This window comes from Aquarana catesbeiana, linkage group LG01, assembly GCF_042186555.1.
Source record: "Aquarana catesbeiana isolate 2022-GZ linkage group LG01, ASM4218655v1, whole genome shotgun sequence".
In the NCBI taxonomy this organism is placed as follows: domain Eukaryota; kingdom Metazoa; phylum Chordata; class Amphibia; order Anura; family Ranidae; genus Aquarana; species Aquarana catesbeiana.
In genome coordinates, this window is record NC_133324.1 from 497391157 (window position 1) to 497415250 (window position 24094).

General features: G+C 43.5%; 1 protein-coding gene across 3 annotated transcripts in view; it reads right to left on the reverse strand.

Moving 5' to 3' along the window:
- NCAN (neurocan) overlaps positions 1–24094 on the reverse strand; it is a 367742-nt gene that overhangs the window by 259192 nt on the left and 84456 nt on the right. For all 3 annotated transcript variants that reach the window (XR_012235261.1, XM_073592508.1, XM_073592518.1), the window contains exon 2: positions 7166–7224. Coding sequence is in view for 2 of the 3 variants with exons in the window: in XM_073592508.1 (XP_073448609.1) it covers positions 7166–7224 (59 nt within the window). In the remaining variant the exon portion in view is untranslated. The remainder of the gene's footprint in view (positions 1–7165; positions 7225–24094) is intronic.

The following is a 24094-nucleotide window of genomic DNA, read 5'->3' on the forward strand; positions in this document are numbered from 1 at the left end:
TGGATGATATATCCAATAAAATGAAATATCCAAATGACACCAGAGGACAGTAGCAGTGGTCAAGGTAGATGTGTTTCACACAACAGAAATGTGCTTAATCATGATTGGATAATCATTTTGGATATTTTCATATTCCAATAAACTTTACTTGGAGCCCACGTGAGATGCAGCTGTTTCTTATTTTGACAATTTACCACGGAGGCAAGTCGGGGCTAGCACTCAGGTGTGTGTTCCAGTGGGTGCATTAGTTACACCTGGAGCGGTGAGTTCTTTTCATTTGGGCTCTGCATTGTACTTGATGACAACTGTGACTGCGGGTGCATAGGGGAGAAGAGGCTGCAGTCATATGATCTAGTTGAGGGAGGACTCCATTGCACTCATTTTGCACTGGGGAGAAAGATCTGTACTGGGGAGGGAATCTGTACCACATGGAGAAGGGTGAGATCTCTATTGGGGGAGGTAAGCTGTACTAGGAGAAGGAGGTGGAGGGGGAATCTGTATTGGGGAACGTAATTCTTTATTGTACGCTGTCTACTGACCTGCTGTCTACTGACCTGCTGTCTACTGATCTGTGCAGTACACTTCCCTGACCTCTACAATCTGTACATTAACATACCCCGACCCCTGTACCTCGAGTACCCCTGCACTGTGCCCTTTACGCTCTCCTGATCCCTGTACTCCTTAAGATATGCAATCCTGACCCCTGCACACTCCTGACCCCTGCACTTTGTGTGATATGCAATCCTGACCCCTGCACTCTGTGCGATATGCACTCCTGAGCCCTGCGCTGTGCCTTATGCACCCTCCTGCATCCTGTGTGTTATACACTCTTGATCCCTGTACATATATATAATAGAAGAGTTTAATTTTTACAAATGAATTTACTGAAGTTTGTATCTGTATTTTAGACTCTCATTTGTGGCACATGTAATTAAAGCAAACTTTATGGGTATGAGAACTGTGGCATATGTTATTGAGCACTTAGCGAGTGGGCTCAGTTTTTAAGCCCCTGACTGTGTTAGCGCAATTTTGTCATACTCACAGTTTGCTGTGACATGGACGTGGTTATTCTCTATATGTCATGCCCACAATTGCCCACAATTTGTCACACCGCCCTGTATTTGCTGCCTGGTTTTTCTCTTTTGGCTGTCCAAGACATAACCCCCATGGGAAAAAAAATTGTCTATGGCCCTTGTAAAGACCTATTATTATACCTTTCAGAGCCTTTTCATCAGAATTATTCCAAAATTGGTACTCTGTCCTGCAATTGTATTATAATGTTAACTGTCTCTGAAAGCATGCTTGCTGTTATAGCCCAAGCCACCTACATGGTGAACATTTTGCCAGGATATCTTGTATTATGCTCAATTCATTCTACTTTGCTACTTTTAAAAAAGCACAATGATTCAGTATTTTTGGCAATGCTGAAACCCACCTATGTGGGACCAGCAATCATACCTTTTTTCAAAGTCTGTTAGGTCACCCTCTGAATCTACTGTGGTAACCTATTCCCACATAAAATGAAGACATTGCTGTTCTCTAAACCAGAATTTCTACTTGCCCTATGATTAAAATTTCTCACAGAAACGACCAAGTCCAGCAACCATTTTTTAGACTCTTTTTGATAGGGAAGTATTATACATTTCCTGTTGAGCTGCCTCAGCTGTGCACAGGCATGAATGAGTGATCAATCTTTTCTCATTCCAGTAAAGCTAGCGCAATCAAATTCCAAAGTCTCTACATGCAGCATTTTTAAATGTCTTCCTTTTGCTTGTGTTACAGAAAAACAAATTTTAAGCACTAATCACAATTATATATAAAAAAGAAAAACATTACATAAAAGCATGAAATATACTCTATTTAAAGTGTATGTAAAGCCCACTCTTTTTTTTCCAGCATTGGGTAGAGTAGGGGAAAGTTCACATCCCCATCAGTTTATTTGGGCTATTTGTGCCCCAACAGGTAGGTCTCCCATTAGAGTAGGAGAATTTCTCTGCAAAGTGGGGAATTCATCTCTTAGACAGTTGTCACCAGAACAAGTGTCCCCATCGAAAAACTGTTCCTCTCCCCATCTCCCAAAAACACGTCTAAAATGTTTGATTTCCCATCACTTTCTGCTTGGTGACAATGGTCTTTCTAGTGGAGGCACAAATAGCAACAAAAACCTGTTTTGAGCTCTAATCCTTCCTTACTCTATTCAAAACTAAAAAAAAAAGTTTCTATACATAAATCTAAAACTGGAACTGAAGGCAAAAACATAACAATTGTGAACATGCAATGTCTCCTCTGCAATAAAATACACTTACTTGCCTGCTATCAATCCCCTGTGATGTCATCCCATACCCAACAATCAAGATGGCCAAAGACCAGCACTGGGAAGAAGGGAGGGACCTCACAGATGTTGGACCATTGGACCATAGGTGAGTATTTGTGCCTTTTGTATCGCTTTCATGGGAAACTGACCCATTGTATTTCACCTAGTATTGTGCTAATATTATAAAACTGGTGAAGTATAAGGTTAAAGCTTAAGTTTAATCTGCTTACATTTTGTCTTTCATGGTAATGCCCACATGTAATGCTGAGCTTCTGTGATTGAGAGAACTAAAATATGGTGAATGAAAGGGTTGAGCCAGGGACCGGAAGGCTGGGGAAGGAAGCTATAGATGATGCAGGGTGTCCTCCAGCTAGAAAATGAGGTGGGCTCTATCTGACTTATTGCAGCTGTTAATGTACACTGTGAGAAGCTTACATTGTGCAATGAAATGAGACTAAGTGGTTTCAGTACAGGAGAGGGGCATGTACAACTGTGCAAGATGAAAGTAGGACTGGAGCTTAGCTTTAACCGCTTGCCGACCAGCCGCTGTCATTATACTGTGGCAGGTCACGTCAGCACGATCCCGCGAACTGTCGTAGCTGCACGTTGGTCCCTTTAAGTGGTATAGCAGGCGCGCACGGGGGTGCTGATGCGTGTGACCGGCAGTCGCGATGACCGCCACCCACGCGTGATCACAGGCACGAGAGCCAGAACAGGGACGTCCCTGTTCTGTGAGGATAGTAGAGGCAGATCATAAGTTCCTACTAGCTAGGAACAACCATCTGTCATTTCCTCCAGTCACTCCCATCCCCCTACTGTTAGAACACACACAAAGAAACACAGTTAACCCCTTGATCGCCCCCTAGTGTTAACCCCTTCCCTGCCAGTGACATTTACATAGTAATCAATGCATTTTTATAGCACTGATCGCTTTATAATTGTCAATGGTCACAAAATGTGTCAAAAGTGTCCGATCTGTCGGCCATAATGTTGCAGTCCCGATAAAAATCACTGATCACCACCATTACTAGTAAAAAAATAAATAAATAAATAAAAATACTGTAAATCATTCCCCTATTTTGTGCAAATCAATCAATATACGCTTATTGTGATTTTTATTACCAAAAATATGTAGAAGAATACATATCGGCCTAAACTGAGGAAAAAATTAGCTTTTTTTAAAAAAAAAATGGGGATATTCATTATAGCAAAAAGTATAAAATATTGTGTCTTTTTAAAAATTGTTTCTTTTTTTGTTTTTAGCGCAAAAAATAAAAACCGCAGAGATGATCAAATACCACCAAAAGAAAGCTCTTTTTGTGGGAAAAAGAGGACGTCAATTTTGTTTGCGTACAACGTTGCACGACCGTGCAATTGTCAGTTAAAGCGACGCAGTGCCGTATCGCAAAAAAATGGCCTGGTCACTGAGCAGCCAAATCTTCTGGTCCTGAAGTGGTTAATGGTTTTTAGTACAAATCAGGCAATCTGTTTCAGATAGTGCACAGAACTCTCACAGTCCAACATGTCTGATAGCAGATACCATAAAAACGTACATGGCGCTGAAAAATATCACATTACATGTAATCTAAAGTATTTCAAATACTGTAAAAGCATTTGACATATAAAAGGAATCCTGATAAGAAAACCTTACTCTTGGACCAAATCTAGAATAAATGCTAGTAACCATTTTCTAACTTGATGTATTCTGAATACCAAATTAATTCAACCAAATGGAAATTTGTAACACCTCTTACAGGCTGATGGGTAATGGATCAAGAGCTCTCAGTGCTTATTAAACAGACATTGCATTATAAATGGATCCATTTATTGTATTAGAGAATCAATGCACATTCAAATTATATCAAATCAGATACATTTGAATTTGAACTGACTAATTTGCTTATATTTGGTCATAATTATTTCTCAATCAGTTTCTAATGCTTTTTCCAATAAATCCTCTTTAGCTAATTTTGTGAGCAATTCTGCTTGACTGCTTTTTTTAAACTGTTCCCAAAATCATCTGTTATCATTATTATTTTCCTTTTTTTCATTATTTGCCTTTTAACTGATCCTAATATAAATGTATGTAACAGGTTTTGCTATTCCAGATGTTTTGGTCTTATCCTTTCATTTCCTCTACTGTCAAACAGTAGCTACTATATTCAACAGTAAATCCCATTGTTAGCTACTTTAATCAGTGTTAGGCTTTTATGCTATATCGCCAAGTTATTTCCATTCATTATTATTCTTACTTAATTTTCATCTTTAAAAGATGTCTCTGCACTACTCCTTGTTATACTAATTATCCGTATGAACACTTTTAAAATGTTAAAACTGGTGACTTGCCTCCATGAACTTTCCAGGTCTTTAACACTTTGAATATTGATATAGAATGGTGTAGGTGGAAGTATGTGTTGTTTTAATTCTACAGCTTAAAGCAGAGTTCCACCCACAAAATTAACTTTACATTAATCAACTGCAAAAAGCATCAGAACAACATTTGAAACAATTTTTTTTTTACATACTTGTTCAGGGCTGTTGCTATGGGGTCCCTTGTAATCTGCCCCCTTCCTCTCCATGGCGCCTGACGTCATTTCCCTTGGCGCCTGTGTTAGCTACTGCTCCTGGGAGATGTGTGTCATAATTTCCCAGGAGTCAGTGGACACCATCATCCAGTGAGGGTACAGCTACCTTCAACATGGTTATTACACCTATATTGTGAACAAGTCTGGTATGTCCTGTAGATTACATCCTATGCATTTCCCTCCATTAGGACAGCTAAAACGACATCACCTTATCCCCTGGACTTCCCTTTTAATACACACCAAGAACCTTCTGGTGATCAAACATCTACCTCTCTTGTTACATTTTGAAAAAAACTGTGTTGCATGACCAAATATGTTTTGACTTCCAGTTTCTCCATCAGATTTGTACCTAAGTTTGTTATTTTGTATTCCCATAACATTATAGCAAGCAATTATCTAATTCTATTAATTTTTGCACAACGTTTCAACATATCACTGTCTTGAAGCCATTTGCCTTTTAAATCAAACCTCTGTTTTGCCAATTCAGAGAAAAGCAAAATGTTTACTTTAAACATCCCAGTGGTATATATACTGTACATTTCTTTCACTCTTTTTCTACTTTCTTTAGTGCTGGGAGCTAAAGGAATAACCTGACTTGGCCATGTGATAGCAATGGGAAGTCACATGGGAGTCCAAAGTCTAGTATAAGGTATGACTCTGTTGACTTAAAGCTTACATAGGGCTTTGCTTTCATTCCAAGTGGCTGCAATATGTGAACCGGTGGCTTTGTTCTGCATAGCAATGCACAAATAAACAATAAGGCCTTATAGAAAAAACCTGCTAATAATTTTCTAGCAGTATGCATGGGCATTAAAGTGCTTCCTACTAGAGTGGTTTCACTCGGGAATTCAATTTTTATATGAATATTGTCTGCAGCATTTCTTTGGAATCAGAGAAATGCCAACCAAGTTGGAACAAGTACCTTTAGTACGATGGAACCCTGTGGCAGGGGAAAAATAAAGTACATTGGCTACCACTAATATCTTTCACATGCTCTACTCTTACAGGATTATAGAAATGGATTAGTCATCTCTTTTTTTACTTCGGAACAGGAACGTGTGTAACACTTTCAGCAGGTCATTGGCAGACAATGCCAGGAGGGGACCTAACTATTGCCTTCTCTTTATATTGCTTTCTTGTTTTGAGGCACCTAGCTTGTTGTAGCTCAGAGAGTAGCCCAGGACAGGAACATCTCCACATTATTTCAAGTGTACCATTTGTATAGCCGAAACATTTTTTTTAAATTTCAAATAATGTGGGAATGGGTTAAGCGCCTGTCCGGGTATTGTTTTTGCTGCCACATCCTGCCTTGGAGACCCAACAGACATGGAGAAGAATTCACATTTTAGATAACTGTCCCTGTAAGGGCTCATGCACACTTCAGCTCAAAAAAAGCTGCGTTTACAGGCATTTGAGCTTTTATTTCAGCTTGAAGAAGCTTGTGCTTGTTTGTGCTCCTTTTCCCTTCTTTTTTGAGCATTTTTTTCACACACCCTCCCCTCATATTTTTTTCTGTGTGTTTTCGAGCTTCTTTGAGCTTTTTCATGCTTTTTGGCGTGTTTTTAGGCACTTAGGTGTCTTTTCTGCTCGAAAGCGCTTCTCAAAAACGCGGGGGGGGGGGTCCTGAAAAGGCTGTAGTGTGCATAGACACATTGGCTAACATGGAAGGGAGTTTCCAGGCAGAATAAATGAGAGCTCAAAAAAGCTCAAAACCCTATAGGGGCAGCTTCTTTGAGCTGCAGTGTGCATGAGCCCTAACACTTGTTCCCAATGGAAACATTTCCCTCATCTCTTGCTTCAACAACAACTCTATATTGTTTCTTTGTTTTGAGGCGACTAGCTTGTTGTAGATCAAAAAGTAGACCAGGACAGGAACATCTTCACACTAGTTAAGGTGTATAAGTATAGGCCAAACGTTTTTTACATTTTGAATAACGTGGGAATGGGTTAAGCCTCTATCAGATTATTGTTTTTGTTGCCACTTCCTGCCTTGGAGATCCAACAGACAGTGAGGAGAATTCCCATCTTAGAGAATTGTCCCTCATTTCTTTCTTCAATGACAACTCTAAAATGAAGGATCTTTCCCAAACCAAAGATTTTAGAAAGTGGTTTGAGAACAGTAGATTCTATATCAGTACCCATGTTGTGTAACAGGAAGACAAGCAGTCAGAGACAAGCCCATACATAAAGTGCTACATAAAGATACCGTATAAAGACAAGACACGCAGACAAGATAGACTGAAGAAACAGGTTATTCATATCTTACCTGCAGTATTTGTGCTTCTACTGTGAATCAGGAAGAGCCAGAGTCCCAGTATAATTATCCTTTATAAGGAGAGAAAATAAATATATATTATTTCTATATATATTCTCTGCATGTTTCACTTAAAACATCCATAGAAAACGTAATTAGTAGTACTAACTTTTAAAATAGGAGCACTGATTATTGTGAAGTGACTGTAAAATTAATGAAGGCTGCAGAACAAAAAAGCGGATAATTACCTTGCAAAATAAATATGCAATTTAAACTACTCACTCACCTACAACAAAGCTAACATTTTCAGATGTACTGTTGGACTTGGTGAAGAAAACCATATAAAACCCTTTTGTTCCAGGTTCATTGCACTAGAGATGTCGATTTGAATCCAAACCACAGCCCAGCCTGCACGGAGTTTGCATGTTCTCCCCGTGCCTACATGGGTTTGCTCGGGGTACTTCAAGTGATTGTAAAGTCTCATTTAAAAATAAAATAACAAACATGTTATACTTACCTCCTATGTGCAGTTGGTTTTGCACAGAGCAGCCTGGATCCTCCTCTTCTTAGGCCCATTTTCACTGCTTCTGGTGCCTCCCTCCTGTAGAGTGCCCCCACAGCAAGCAGCTTGCTATGGGGGCACCCAAGGCCAAGCTGCAGCTCCATGTGACCATTCAGACACGGAGCTGCCGTTCGGCCCTGTCCCCTCTCTCTTCTGATTGGCTAACTGACTTTGATTGACAGTCGTGGGAGCCAATGGAGCCGCTGCTGTGTCTCAACCAATCAAGAGCAGAGTCCCGGATGGCCGAGGGACTCGTGGACAATAGCTGGACACAGATGGGGCTCAGGTAAGTATTAGGGAGTGCTGGGGAGGCTGCTGCACACAGAAGGCTTTTTTATCTTAATGCATAGAATGTATTAAGATAAAAAATCTTCTGCCTTTACAACTCCTTTCAGTTTCCTCCCACACTCCAAAGGCTTGCTGTTAGGTTTATTGGCTCTTGTTTAAACTGGCCCTAGTATGTGTATGTATATATGTGAGTTAGGCACTCTAGATTGTAAGCACCTTGAGGGCAGGGACTGATGTGGATGTATAATATATGGAAAGCGAAAATTGACAGCTCTAAATAATTACCTTTAATGAATAAACATTTACATGATTAGGTATGGATTTGATTCAGAACACTAGGGCACAAATGGTTGTTTCAGTTATTAAGACTTTCCAGATCTGGAGCATTCTAACAATTGGATCTAATTTTGTGTATTCATTAGAGGTTTTCATATTGATCATAAGTCCTTCCTACACATATACACCATCTCAGCCATAGCTAGTTGTAAATAGGTATGAGATTGCATTTGTCACAGGACACAGGAAGTCAGATGTCATTCCCTGTCCAAAAAGCTGTGGGCTGGGGATTCCTGGTTTCGTAGCTGACGTATACAAAGAGGTCATGATGCTTGTGAGATCATTAAACTTATACCCACATGGCCATTTTAGGTCAATAACATTGACCTAATATGGCCAACTGTTGCATTCACTAGCAATAAAGAAGGTATGTGTAGCCAAAATGTTTTGCCTACGAAAAAAACTTGACAGAAGGGATAATCCTCCCCCACTTTATTTTGAAAAAAATATTTGTCTAGAGAAACACTTTAAGTGCTGTTTTTAAGCTTAGGGGGATGTCTGTAGTGCTGTTTTAAAACATAATATTTTTCCAGCATGCACATATACACTATAGTCAGCTTTTTATTTTACTTGTTTTTATGTTGGTGACATATTCTGCTTCCATACTTATGTGCGGAGTGCCTAAAGCAGTTGAAAAGTTAAATTTTAGTTTTCTTGGTATTGCACAGAGCAGCCCTGGTCCCCCATCAGAGCTCTGGGCTCCTCCTCTTCTCCATGTGCCGCCATAGTCTGACGAAGGAGCCGCACATGCTCCGAAACGCGTTACCACCCCCTTCTCTACACTGACACCATCAGCCTTGTGTGTCCCGCAGTGAATACAGGCTTCCCTGCTGCCTCCTCTTTTCAACACGCATGAGAACGCTTTACAGCTGCTGGACGGCTCTACACGGCTCTCTACCACCGTGCTGAGGATGGACACATGCCACAGATGAGGACTCCTGATTTTATCATGTCTTTTAACACTCAACAATCTTGTAAGTGCTTTTAACCCTTTGTGCACTCTATTAAATTTTACATACTGCACTTAGAGGCGCCTTTCTTTTCCTTTTTTCGCCATAGGAAACCGCTTCCTATGGTGGCACACATGTGTGCTCGCCCATGAGATCGGCTGTGTATGTCTATACACACACAGCGGTGCTCGGCTCTGCCCCCTCACCCCTCACTGGTTTTAATTGACAGGATCAAAACGGGACTCAGGTAAAAGTATTTTGGGGAGGGGAGAATTTTTGGTCTATTTTTTGTTTGTTTAGCAAAAAATAAAAAACCAAGTGGTGATTAAATTTTACCAAAAGAAAGAACGTCCGGGAGCAAGGAAACTTTAGTGGAGGGGCCACATGACTGGGGGACACTGGGGAAAGATGCACCAGGAAGTTGGGTGCAGAAAGAGGCAGGGTCAGTGTGGACACAGGGCGGTGCTAGCCAGCATGTCCTGTGTCTATTAGTGGGGGCCCTGGTTGATGACGTCGCCTGGGGGCGCCCGGCCCCTTCAGCTTCTGCAACATCCCCTGCAGGCCAGGGAGGCCAACGTTTGGAAGGGGAACTCTCAGACATGGATTCAGATGTGCCTGGTGCGGCGGCAGGCCTGTCGGAGCCTCTACGGGGATCTGGAGTGGCGGCTGGCTGGTCGGTCGGTTTCTCACGGGCAGCCTGGTAAGTCCTCTTCTGTCTCTTTTTCTATTGCTTCTCCTGTGTCTTTGTTGTCTGTGTCCCCTCCCCCTCCTCCCCGGCTGTCCTATCAGGGCTTCCGGTTAGGGGTGGACCAGTATCGGCGCCGGTTTAGGCGTCGGGTGTGGGGGTTTTTTTTATCCGGCATCCCGGGCTCAGGGGATGCGTTGCTGCAGCAATTAATGGCATCTCTGTTAACGGGCAGTAGGGATATGGTGAGCAGGAGCGTTGCAGCGGTGCCCCCTGCTACCGTGATCTTGCCGGTAGCGGCATGGGTGGTCGGGGGGAGGGGGACCAGTCACCACGTCCTCACTGGCCACCCCGTTGGTGGCTCCAGTGGGCCCGCAGCTGGCTACGGTGGCGCCCGGGGCGGTTGATGCCCCCCGCCGGGTGAGTACGGGGGTGAGCGCCTCTCCCTCAGCTGTGGCAGGAGTTTCCCAGATAAGTACGGACGGGGTTTCCACTCCGGGGGGTTGTCCGTGGATGGGGTTCATCTGGCAGACACGGCTCGGTGTGAGGTCTACGTTTGCTACGAGGGCCCCCTTGGTGCTCACTTAAAGACGGAGGTAAGGGAGAAGATTTGGAAGGGTGACTACAAGGAGATCTTTTCGCTGCTGCCACTCGAGAAGTTTAATCTGGATAAGGTTAATCCAGATGAGAGCAAAAAGGAGGAAGAGGAGAAGCGGTGTTATAGCCTTATCCCACGCACTTTTGCAAATTGGATGCAGGCGTTTCACATACTGGTGAGAGTTATTGGGGAAAAAGCGCCGGAGATTTGTTCAGCTTTATTCTGTTATCTTGATTCCATTAGTGAGGCCCAGAGGGTGTATGGGGGGAGTGGGTGTATGGGGGGGTGGCGTGGCTGTGTTACAACAAGCAGTTCCGGCAGCGAAAGGCTGTGAGACCATCCTTGCGATGGAATCACAAAGACATTGGCTTGTGGATGAAGCTCATGACACAAGCCAGGGTCGTGCCGCACCCCTTTCATGGGGGGGGGCCGGGGGTGCCCAAGCCTCTTCGCCATCGGCGAAGCGCAAGGGGTTCTGTTGGCAGTTCAACGAGGGCAATTGCAAGTTCGGGGGATCATGTTGTTTTCGCCACTAATGTTCGGGCTGCAGATTTTCTCCCGATTCCCAGCAAGTTGGTGGAAGTCCCTCCTGTCTCGGCCAACCTGCGATCAGCATATGATCATCCGGACGTGGTTTCTAGTAAACTGTGAAAGGAGGTAGCTTTGGGCAGGATGGCGGATCCGTTTTCAGGGCCACCGTTGGGGGACTTGGTGGTTTTGCCATTGGGGGAACTTCCTAAGCGGGAACCGAATCAGTTCCGGCTTATTCATCACCTCTCTCACCCAAAGGGTGGGTCGGTGAATGATGCGGTCAATCCTGCCCTTTCTACGGTGTTGTCAGGAAAGGTCTTCTCCGCTGGTAATATCGATCATTTGGTGTGCATTATTGAGGTCCACCAGCAGGTGTCTCCTGGCAGTTCGGAGCTGCTCTTTCCTGCAAGTATTCTGTCACCTTTGGGCCGCAGTACTGGCGTCCACCAGCGGAGGAATCCTGGCAGTATGGAGCAGGTATTCCCCTCTGCAGACAGGTATCACCTGACCTTAATTAGCAGAGCTGCAGTATAAATACCCAGCAATTGCAGACTTATGTTGCCCTGGTATTGTTCCTTGAGCCCTGACCTGTATCCTGTTACTCTGATTCCTGATCCTGATCCTGATCCTGTAGCCTGAACCTGAAGCCTGATTCCTGGAACCTGTTGATCCTGTTGATCCTGTTTCCTGTCTGTTACCTGAACCCTGGACCCTGAGCCTTGTACCTGACCCATATCTCCTGTGATCCATCCATCCTCTCTTGTCCTGTTTATCTCCCTTACCAGCTACTGATTCCCTGTTTATGACCCCGGCCTGGCTTGACTACGATTCTGGTACTCCCTCTTGCTACATATGCTGGTTGGTTTTATATCACTGATTGTTTGGTTGTTCACTCTGTATTGGTGGTGTGTTCACATGTATATGCATTTTCCTTAATAAACTTACTTTCACCTATTTATGTCTGGTTCACTCTGTCGCAGTCACACAGTTCTGGTCACATTTGGTTTATGACAGGTGTCCTATGCTTCCTTTGATGAGGCGGTATAGTGGGTTCAGCGTTTTGGTAGGTGGGCGCTTACGGCGAAGACCGACATTGAGTCGGCGTTTCGTTTGTTGCCAGTACATCCAGATAGTGTGTGTTTGTTGGGGTGTTGTTGGGAGGGGGAATATTTCGTGGACAGATGCCTGCCTATGGGTTGCGCTCCTGTTCGTATTTTGAGCTGTTCAGTTCTTTTCTGGAGTGGGTGGTCAAGGATTTGTCGGGCCTTTGCTCGATTTTGCACTACCTGGATGATTTTTTGGTTATAGGCCCTCCGAACGATCGGTCTTGTCTTATTTTGTTGTTGTTCAACATGTTTTCCGAGTTTTTGGTGTTCCGCTGCTGCAGGACAAGACGGAAGGTCCTGTAATGGTGTTGAAATTCCTGGGTATCATTATTGATACCGATCTGATGGAGTGCCGGTTACGGATAAGCTGTAAAGTCTCCATGTGGTGTGTTGCAGTGGCCCGCCGCTCTAAGGTTAAGTTGCGGGACTTGCAGTCATTGTTGGGAAAACTCAACTTTGCGTGCCGCATTATGCCCATGGGTACGGTTTTCTGTAGACGCTTGGCAGCTGCCACGGCGGCTGTCTCAGCCCCGCATCACTTTGTTTGTATTGGTTGGGAGCATAGGGAATATCTGCAGGTTTGGGAGGTGTTTTTGGAGCAGTACAACGATAGGTCATTCTGGCTGGGGCCTGCGGTACAGGTGAGGGAATTGGAGCTGTTCACACACGCTGCGGGGTTTGTGGGTTTCGCGGCTGGGTGTGCAGACAAGTGGCTGGAAAAATTGGTGGGGTCAGCGTTGATTAGGAATTTGATGTTGTTGGAATTGTTCCTCATAGTGGTGGCAGTGGAATTTTGGGGGGAGGGGTTTAAGAATCAGAGGGTTCGTTTTCATTGCGATAACATGGGGGTGGTGCATGTCATTAACTCTCTATCTGCATCATCTTTGCCGGTTGTTCGTTTGTTACGTCATTTGGTGTTACAGTGTTTAACGTGGAACATTGTTGTGTCTGCTGTGCATATCCCAGGGGTTGAGAATGAAGTGGCTGATGCACTTTCTCACTTGCAGTGGGACAATTTCCGGTGGTTGGCACTGGAGGTGGAGCTGAGCAGGGTTTCGTGCCCCAGTGGTTTATGGGATCTCGTGTTGGCGTTGTGATGTCATTGGTTCGGCGGTCGGTAGCGGAATCCACCTGGCGGTCATGTGAGCAGGTTTTGCAGGAGTGGCATGAGCTGGTGAGTGACATTGGTGGTTGTGACAGCAATGATGACAGGCTCCATGCATTGCTTTATTTTTTGGGAAGGAACTGTGAAGAGGGGGTGTCTGTCGCAACCTTGAATTCCAAGATGGCTAATTTGGCATTTTTGTTTAAATTGGGTGGAGTCAAGGACGTTACCAAGGCTTTCATAGTGCGTAAGGCTTTGCAGGGTTACAGGAAGGGGCGCTCCAGGCCTGATTCCAGACGTCCGGTATCGTTGGGAATGTTGGAGGTGTTAGCGTGGGTGTTGCCCCGAGTGTGTTTTTCACCCTTTGAAGTTCAGCTGTTTAAAACGGCTTTTCTGGTGGCTTTTTTCAGGGCGTTAAGAGTGGGCGAATTGGTCAGCCCTTCAAAATCAGTGACGAGCGGTTTGGATGTATCGGACATATCGGGGCAGGGTGAGTTGGTTATGCTGCTTGTTCACAAGTCTAAGATGGAAAAGGGACTAGGGTTGTATTGGGGAGCGTTCCTGGTCTGGCGCTCTGCCTGGTCACAGTACTCCAGGAGTGGTCAGTGATACGGCCTCCTGGTGGGGGGTTCTTTTCATTCACGAAGATGGGTTGCCTTTGTCCAGGTATCAATTTGTGTCAGTGTTCAAAAGATGCCTGGAGGTGGCGGGGTTTTCTGTGAAGGACTATTCGTCCCATTCATTTAGAATTGGGGCGGCGACGGAGGCATCGTGCTGGGGTTTGAGTGATCAAATCCTGCAGCATATTGGGAGTTGGGAATCTCATTGGTTCAGGTTGTATGTCCGCCCTCACCTTCTGTAAAGAGTGGAAAGGGGGGGCAGGTCTTGTCTTCAGTGTTTCCAGTGTATGTGTTTTTTTTGTTTGTTATGTGGGCTGTTTCTGGGCTGTGTATTGTGGGAAGTGTGTATGGTGATTGGTTTCTGTTGTCTATGTTCTAGTATGTCTGATGTGGATCCTGGGCCATTCTTATGTGAACTGGGGGGCAAAACGGGCATTGGTTAGGCCGGAAGGTAGACAGTTGGGTTTCTCCTGGGTGGAGGCCACAGTACGGTGGATAGGAATCCCGGGCATGTTGTGGTCCAGAGTACTGCCGGAAAGTCGGCAGTACGCTCGAAGGGACAGTCGCCCGGATGTGCTGTTGTTGCATGTCGGGGGTAAGGACCTTTGCCTCAGGGCTTCCAGAGAACTCATTCGGGATGTGAAGTGGGATTTTCTCCGACTTCGGACGGCCTTCCCTGAAACAGTGATAGTGTGGTCAGACTTTATTGGGAGGGCGGCCTGGTGGGGGGCCCAGTCTGTGGAGCGCATAAATAAAACCAGAATAAAAGTTAATACGGCTGTGGCAAAGTTTGTGGTTCGTAATGGGGGCTTAGTGGTTCGCCACTGCGAGTTGGAAGGAAACAATGGCCTCTATTTGAGGGGCGATGGAGTACATCTGTCCACATTGGGCATTGATATGTGGTTCCTGGGGCTCCAGGAAGGTCTTCAACAGGCCTTACGGCTGTGGAGGTTCACCCACGCATAAGGGGTCACTGGTGGATGTCTGTGGCAGGGGTCTCTGGTTCCTGAAGGTCAGAATGGTGGTTGGTATATATATATATATATATATATATATATATATATATATATATATATATATGTATGTATGTATATATAATATATGGTGTTGTATGGGTTGGGGCCTATCTTGGTATGGGTACCTTCCCTATCTGGAAATATGGGCTATCGGTCTTCGAGCTGAATGGTGTAAGAAGGTGGTAATCATTTGTCCCTGTGCTGGTGGGATCGCGGCTAGGGGCCAAGATGCCGTGGTGGTGGTGGACAGCCGATGAGATAGTATTACCTTCTTTCAGGAACCTCAGACGTAGCAGTCAGTTAAAATGTTTGGGTTATATATATATTTATATTTGTTATATATATATTTATTCATATATATGTATTAAAATAAAAAAGTTATTTTTATAAAGTTGTTTTGTTTGGTATTAATAAAGGGGCCATTGTTGGCCATTTAATCCAGAAAGTGTTATGTGTTTAATTTAGTAATTTAAGGTTAACTGAAAGGGGGGCTAAGGGTGGTTAGTAAGACATCTAGCACATCAGCCTTACACCAGTCAAGTTATATTTGTGTGAAAAAGATTATAAAAATGTCATATTGGTACAGTGTAGCATGACCACGCAATTGTCATGCAAAGTGTGACAGCGCTGAAAGCTAAAAATTGGCCTGGGAAGGAATGGGGTAAATGTGCCCAGTAGGCTAGTGGTTAACATTAAAACCACTTTAAAAATGTCACGAGACAGTGCTGACATCTGCACTATCTTACATATGTTCACATCTTCAGCAAGGAATATATAGACTATAGTTTGATGAACAACAGTCACATCAAGATGTGTGCTGATGTTTTGGTATTTTTTTGGTAAGATTTTGCTTTCTATGCAAGGGGATAATAAAGACACAAGTGTAGTTTTCTCATTTTATGTATTGAATAAATATAATGGCCATTATGTTCTAGCATTGATTCATGAGAAGTGCTCTTAACTTAAATGAAAATATAAAAAATAAAGCTTGTTAAGGAATGAACTGGTATAGATGGAAGAATAGAATATTCAATATCTGATGGATCATTTATTTAGCTAAGAAAACTGATACTAGTTGAATATCCAAGGAAAATGGCTCATTGATTGAATATTTTATTAAATGGAATGCATATACTGTAGGCTAATACAAAAGCAATGCAACCAGAAAGAATGAGGTGAAAAGTACAGTACATCTAAAGTAACCAATCAAGTTTCTGTTTAGAATGGAAGATGAATGCTTATTGGTGGTTTTCTGTTATTGTACCTAATGCATTGATCTTTTGCTGTGCTGAATTCCACTGATATTATAGCTGTCAGACTGCCCTTATGATCTCTGTGCTTCCCCCCTCATTATAAACCGCCAATTTGCAGTGGTCAAAGGATGTATTGAAGCAAAGAATAGAATGTATCATGATCTCTCAGTAATAATAATGAGCCCAGCTCATAACAAAAGATAATAAAGATAAATAAAGGCTCACACCAGCAATAGAGGACTCTAAAACGTAGAGCTACAATGCTGTGAGTTTACTAAAAATAAATTAAAGTGGCACTACAGTATAGGCAAAATCAATCAATAGCGTTAAGGCATTAAAGCCTATCTATGGTTAAAATGTAAAACCATATATTCATTTTTACATTGTAATTCAATTATTTCTAGCCTAATCCTATTAATCTGAACAATCTTTACGTTTGTAAACTTACTTTGGGAGGATTCCCACACATTTACTTCCTTAAATTCTGTGACATTCAGTATGTCCTGTGAATAGGCACTTCTGTCACACATTTCACAGTGCCTGCCTTCTAAACTACTTGCAAGCAGCAAGGTACCATGGGATATATAGTCCTTAGAATTTAAAAATAATCAGCAGAGGAGAAGCTGCAAACCATGCTGGGTATCCAGGAAGTTGTGGGAAAAAGAGATGGTTAGCTGACAGGCAGAACTCACTACATGAAATTAGATTTCCCAAGTAAACTTATATTGGATTGTCAAATAAAACTATTGTTTGTATTTTTATTACAATGCTGATGTTATAGAATGAAAATGTAAGCTGTGACTATAGAACTTCTTTAATATAGCAGACTTTGTTTTTTTAAGTCCCTCCTGTAACACAGTTTTATTACCTGTTGGTCCTTTCACTAAGACCCCTTTCACACTGGGGCATTTTTCGGGTGCTTTTGGGCTAAAAATAGCACCTGTAAAGCGCCTGAAAAATGCCTCCCCTGCAGCCCCAGTGTGAAAGCCCGAGTGCTTTCACACTGGGGAGGTGCGCTTGCAGTACGTAAGAAAAAGTCCTGCAAGCGGAATCTTTCAGACAGTGGAGGAGCGGTGAAATCAATGGGTAGTGCTGCCAAAGCGCCTGCAAAGTGCTTCAGCAGTGGCGCTTTGCAGGTGCATTTAACCCTTTATTAGGCCGCTAGCGGGGGTTATAAGCACCCCACTCGCAGCCGAAAAGTGCCGCTATTTCAGCAGTAAAGCGACGCTAATATTAGGGGTGCTTTGCTAACGCCCCCCCACCCCGTGTGAAAGTGCCCTAAGTCTGATATTTTTCAAATTCCTTTTGTCAGATCAAGCTGTCCAGCAAAAGTGGCAGTTAGGGGGTTGAGACAAACGCTAGCAAGGATGCTTACAATGGTCAGCTTTTATTCATATATATAAAACCTTTATCCCACCATCCATCCGGGGGGTGTGGTATGGAGAGTAGACGCGCTACATGAGCGTGTGGAGATCCCCGGGCTTCAGGAAAACAAGCAGCATCAAGTTACAGCTCTTCCTCTTCAGATGTATCATGTCGACGCGCCGCCGCACAGCACCACAGCCACTCGCAGAGGGAAGTCCCAAACAGGCGGACTGCAAGCCTATCTGTCTCCACAAAGTACGGACCACGGATGTACAACTAAGAAGATATCCGGCCAAGAGGGAACGAAGTGCATCTCCCCGATCCTAAAGGCGGACTAATGAGGTATGAAGATGGCTCACCATTACACGTCCATGGACCCCCAGGCCAGTCTAGTAATGGGGGGAGGCACTATAGCGCAAAGCTGCAAATCCATAATTGCAGGTCAGAACCCCTTAACAGCTGATTGCATTCTCTCAACAGCTGGGTAGGATCCCCAGTCCTCTGGCTATGGTTCCTTGGAGCCTGATCGAAACTCACAGGGGCTAGATTGGGATTTTCCTGTGATAGAAGGGAAGTCATTGGAGCTCAAAGAGCCCCCCCCCGGTGGCGGCTCTTGGGAAGATAATTATGGCACTAAAACGCCCAGCGGTGATTTGTTATTATGATTTGTTAAGTGCCACTGGATTTCACAATTTGGCACTTAATACATTGTTGTCTAGAATTGTAAGGAATTGCCACTTTTTTTTTTTTTTTGAGGTTCCTGTTCGAACTGTTGGGTCCCTGTAGGAACATTAAGATATATGTATGTATATTATAAACAATGAAAAAATGGACTTGGATAGGGTACCCAGTACCACCCATCCTTTCCCTTATTTTTTTTTTTTTTGTCTGTTTGTTTTTTTTTGTCCTTTTAAAATTATACTTTAGAAGAATAAATAAGATGTATTTAAAAGTTGCTTAAACAATGGGCGTACATTAATATGGGTTGTAGTAAGTAGATAATGCAATGCACTGTTGTGATTTTGTATGATGAAATATGTCTTGATAAAAAAAAAAAAATATTATAAAAAAATAAAAAAACAATAAAAAATAAAACCTTTATCCCAAATAGAAAACAACTTTTGCTATAACTGCTTAAAAGTGTTAGCTGGAGTTAAGCTTTAGTTAATCACTTATTTACAATCCATCTAAATCTACTAGTCCATATAATAGTACCCACCACAGAGTGGCAATGCTGTTGTCCAGGGGTGATTATGCTGCTCCAATGGAAGAGTCAGTTTAACCACCCTAAGGTAGGAAATATGTTGCAGACTAAAAAACCTGTAGGTTAGGTAGGTTAGAAAAGGAAATCATCATGAGATATAATACCAATAATTTTATCCTAGATTGTAGGAAATTTACATACAACTTAGGGCTCTTTCACACATATATGTCCGTTTTTGCTCAGCAGGGATCGCGCCGTTGATCCGCGATGAGCAGGCAGATGACAGGTCCGTCTCCACTCACTGTGCAGGGACGGACCTGTCAAAGCCCTGCTCTCCTCCATGGGGGATCGGATGAAAATGGATCTGCCTGTCTGTTTTCATCTGATCCAATCCGAAAATAGGGTTTCCATTCGTCTGCATTTAGCGGATCAGATGTCAGTGGACAGTGCTTTATAACTGTGTGGGGGGTGGTTGTATTGTGGGGAGGCAGAGATACGTGTTTCTGCTTAGCAGAAACACAAGATCACTGCCTTCCCCTGTCACAGAACGGCGATCTGCCTTGTTTACGTAGGCAGAGCGTCATTCTGCCTGTCTCCCGAACGATCGGCAGGAGCTGATCATTCAGCAGGACCTGCTGATTGGCTCCCGATGTGTCCAATCACAGCAGGAGTGACCTAGACCCAGACCCAGAAGTTTCAGATCACGTACCTAGTATGTGATCTGGCACAGAGCTACCGTCCTGCCGCAGTATATCTGCGTGGAGTGGTCGGGAAGAGTTTAATAATTGCTCACTGAAATGGGTCATATAATCTTAGCAATCTGCTAAAATACCAACAGTTCAGGAAGACAGGCTAAAAAAACAAAATAAACACATTCAATCATTTGACTTGTAAATGCTATTATAAAATGAGGACTGAAGCCTTTGCTTCGATTTTTGAAGAAATTACTATATAACAACTAAAACCACCCTGTCCCTAAATCTTAACTGTGCTTATTTTTAGGCTTGTCCCTTACTTGTTGATTTAGTACTGTGCCTAATGTATTTGCTTGCATCTCAGTAGTGACCAGTGGAGGAAGCTACATGACTGTCAAAAAACGCACAGCTCCTTGAGGAGGTGTGTAATGTAGACTGGACAATCATAAAGCTTAACTAAACAAGCTTCCGTGTCTCATGCCAAGCGGCTGCACTTCTGCTTGCTGAATACAAAAGGTAATCTGCTTGGCTCGAGCACAATGGCGGCCCATCCATAAGGGCGCACGGGCGCCACCCCCTCTGTCCGGCCACCCCCCTCTATGACCAATGAATAAATTCATACATAGCATGAATCTATCTATGCCCACCGCTGCCACCCCCTATTCAGGCGCCCGACCCCTTTACAGCAGCAGGGGGTTGAATTACTGTGCCGGGGGGGTGTTTTTGAAGCACCTGATTAGAGCCCTAGGCTCTAATAGGCATCAAAAAAGGTGACGGCTCCTGCGCGCATGTGCAGTAGTGACGTCACGCGCTTCCAGACAGTCACAGAGCCAGAGTCCGTGGCCCCGGAAGGAAGAGGGGCGAAGATGGATGCGGCCACGCAGGCTTCGTTGGCAGGTAAGTACCACGTAATGGGCTAGCATGCGATGCATACTAGCCCAATATGCTTTTACTTTGCAGGGGACAGCAGGGGAAAAAAGAGGAGTAAAACCCATCAGGGTTTACTTCCTCTTTACCAATTCAATACAGGACACTTTTCCCCCCACCTGTCCAATTTTCAGCTTTTAGCACTGTCACACTTTGAATGACAATTGCACCATCGTGCAACACTGTACCCAGACTACATTTTTATCATTTTGTTCACACAACTAGAGCTTTCTTTTGGTGGTATTTATTCACCACTAGGTTTTTTATTTTTTGCGAAATAAGAGAAAAAAGGCCAATGTTTAAAAAAAACCCCACATTTTTCTTAGTTTCTGTTATAAAATTTTGCAAATAAATAATCGTTCTTCATAAATGTAGGCCAAAATGTATATTGCTACATTTCTTTGGTGAATATAACCCAAATCAATATATAGTATTTAGTCTGTAGGAAAGTTATAGAGTCCACAAACTATGGTATATATCTGAAAATGGATCAATCCTGATGAACTGATGACCTATCTCATTTCTTAACCACTTGCTGCCCGCCATATAGCAAAATGAAGTGGTTGTGTTATCCTGACCGGACATCATATGACATGGTCAGAATAACCAGCCGCTGCGCGCATCGCAGCGATTGTTGTTGCGGCGTATCAGTCTGACACACCATACCACGTGATCAGCTGTGTCCAATCACAGCTGATCACAATGTAAACAGGAAGAGCCGTTTATTGGCTTTTCCTCACTCGCGTCTGACAGACGCGAGTAGAGGAGATATGATTGGCTGCTCCTCTGACAGGGGGGTCTGCGCTGGTTGTTTATCAGTGCAGCCCCCCCACGGATGCCCACCCAGGACCACCAGGGATGCCACCAGGACCACCAGGGATGGCCACCACTGATGACCACCAGGGATGGCATCCCTGGTGGCCATGGGTGGCAATGTGTGCCCACACATGATGCCAGTGTGTGCCCACACATGATGCCAATCAGTGCCCACCAGCAATACCTGCCAGTGCCTCCTAATCAGTGATGCCAATCAGTGCCATCTATCAGTGTCAATCAGTGTCACTCATCTGTGTCCATCAGTGCCACCTATCAGTGCTCATCCATGCCCATCAGTGCCCACCTATCAGTGCCCATCAGTGCTGCCTATCAGTGCCCATCAGTGCCACCCATAAGTACCCATCAGTGCAGCCTTTTAGTGCCCATCTGCGCCACCTATGAGTGCCCATTTGTGCCACCTATGAGTGCCCATCAGTGCTGCATATCAGTGCCCATCATCAGTGCCCATCAGTGCCACCTCATTGGTGCCACCTCATCCATGCTCATCAGTGCCGCCTTATTAGTGCTCAGCAGTGCAGCCTCATCAGTGCCCATCAGTGAAGGAGAAAACGTACTTATTTACAAAATTTTATAACAGAAACAAAGAAAAACTATTATTTTTCAAAATTTTCGTTCTTTTTTTCTTTGTTTAGCAAAAAATAAAAGCCGCAGGGGTGATCAAATACCACCAAAAGAAAGCTCTATTTGTTAAAAATTTTGTTTGGGTATGGTGTAGCATGACTGCAGCAAGTGTCATTTAAACAGCGACAGCTGTGCCCAGTATTGAATTGGTTAAAAGCCCCAAAAATGTCAGGACAGTACAAAAATCCCTTAAATGACTCCTTTTTGGAAAGTAGACAGTCCAAGTTATTTAGTAAGAGGCATGGTGAGTTTTTTGAAGTTGTAATTTTTTCTCATCTTTTGAAGAAATGAAAAAAAATTCACTTTTTTTTATATACTGTCACCAGTGCAGTACAGAGTCATCATATAACTGGTGCGGCGGTAATATGACTGGCCAAAGTACGAAAAAATAAAACAAGAAAAAATCTAATTTTAATAATTTGTTTTCTTTTTTATAAATTTTTTTCAACACACTGTGACCAGAGCAATATAATGTTACCATTGTAACATTGTACTACTCTGGGGAAGTGATCAGTATTTTTTTTACACATTATGATTCCTTATAGAAATTAATTTCAAGCATTTTACTGAATGAAATAAAAAATTCAGTTTGTTTTGTTGTGATTAGCTGGGATTGGCCACAGCACATCACATGGTAAAGATGGGCTGTGATTGGCCCTGTTTGTATTATGTGATCACTGTGACCTATCACAGCTAGCAACACAATTGTACACAATGGATGGCATGAAAGGAAGCAGTCCATTGTTTACAATTGTCATGTAATCTGCTGTGATTGGTCACATGGTACCGGCAGCGGGCGATTGACACAGTCTGTAACAGATCATGCCGCAGCGGCCCAATCCGGGAGGACATCATATGACATCCACCCAGATCGATAAAAGTCCCACTTGGCCTTCATTTTGCTATAGGCCGGGCAGGAACTGGTCAAGGTAAAAAAAAATCGACATTAGAACCACTTTAACTTATAGCGGAGTTCCGCCGGCAGAAAAAAAAAAAAAAAAGTCAGCAGCTACAAATACTGTAGCTGCTGCCTTTACCTGTCCAGGGAGCCCGCGGTGTCGGCACTCCAGCCGATCTTCGGAACGACTCCCGGATGCTGCCGCCATCATTCCTGGTAAGGGAACCAGGCATTGAAGACTTTCGGCTTCATTCCTGGTTCCCTACTATGCATGCGCAAATCGCGCTGTGCGTTCTGATTGGTCCCTGCTGTCTTCTGGGACATGTGTGTCTTCCAGAAGACAGCAGGGGGGAGGAGGATTTGCCGGACATTGCGTAGATCGCAGCAATTTTCCCCGAAAGTGGGAGCACATACCTGGATTTGACAGGTATCTGCTCCCCCCTGAAAGGTGCCAAATGTGTCACCGGAGGGGGGGAGGAATCCAAACAGCGGAAGTTCCATTTCTGGGTGGAACTCCGCTTTAAAGGCAGTCCATATCATAGAAGAGTACTTCCTAACTCATGACACCATGACACTCATCGAAGCCTAACTGGCTAGTTTGTTGTTGCTGCCCAGGTTCTTCTTCAGAAAAGCTATGTTGTTCATACCTTGTATCTAAAACAGCCTGAAAAACACTATATGAAATATGGAAATACTGGATCCTGGATGCACAGTTAGCCACTGCCTTTAAGTCATATCGTATAAAGAATTTATTTGTATGCCTGCCTTTTCTGCCTTTATTAACCCAACCCTTTTTTAAATGAGAAATCAACCCTCTGTGTTAGAGATTTGTGATGACATGTAAATACCTTCTGTTCCAAGAGGGAATGATGTACTTATGCATAAATATCTAAGGGAGATCATAAACATTCCTATTCCACAGCCTCGAACAAGGTTTGTGCCTTTTAGGAGCGAGCCTCTAGAAGGCAAAAAACAATTGCTGGTGAGGTAGGAAGGGTTTTACTGCACAAAAAGATTTCACAACATTCAAAAGTCAGTATGAACTGGTTAAACCTTGCTTCTCAATGGCAAGAGGAGAGGAAAGTGTGCAAATGTACAGTTTCAGTCCAATATCTCATACTAGAAAATTGTCCATGGGATTTTTACATGAGTTGCACCACAGAAGTAAATCAATATTTTTTTTTCTAAAAAAAAATATAAACTTTTATTGAATTAAATGATTACAGTTTCAGTCCATCAGGAAAGTGGAATGATAAGAGCAGAAGGCCTTGACACTGCAGACAACATCTATTTCACCTGTGTATCTCAGGGAGACCTCTGTCCATCTGTGTCTTAGCCTTACCT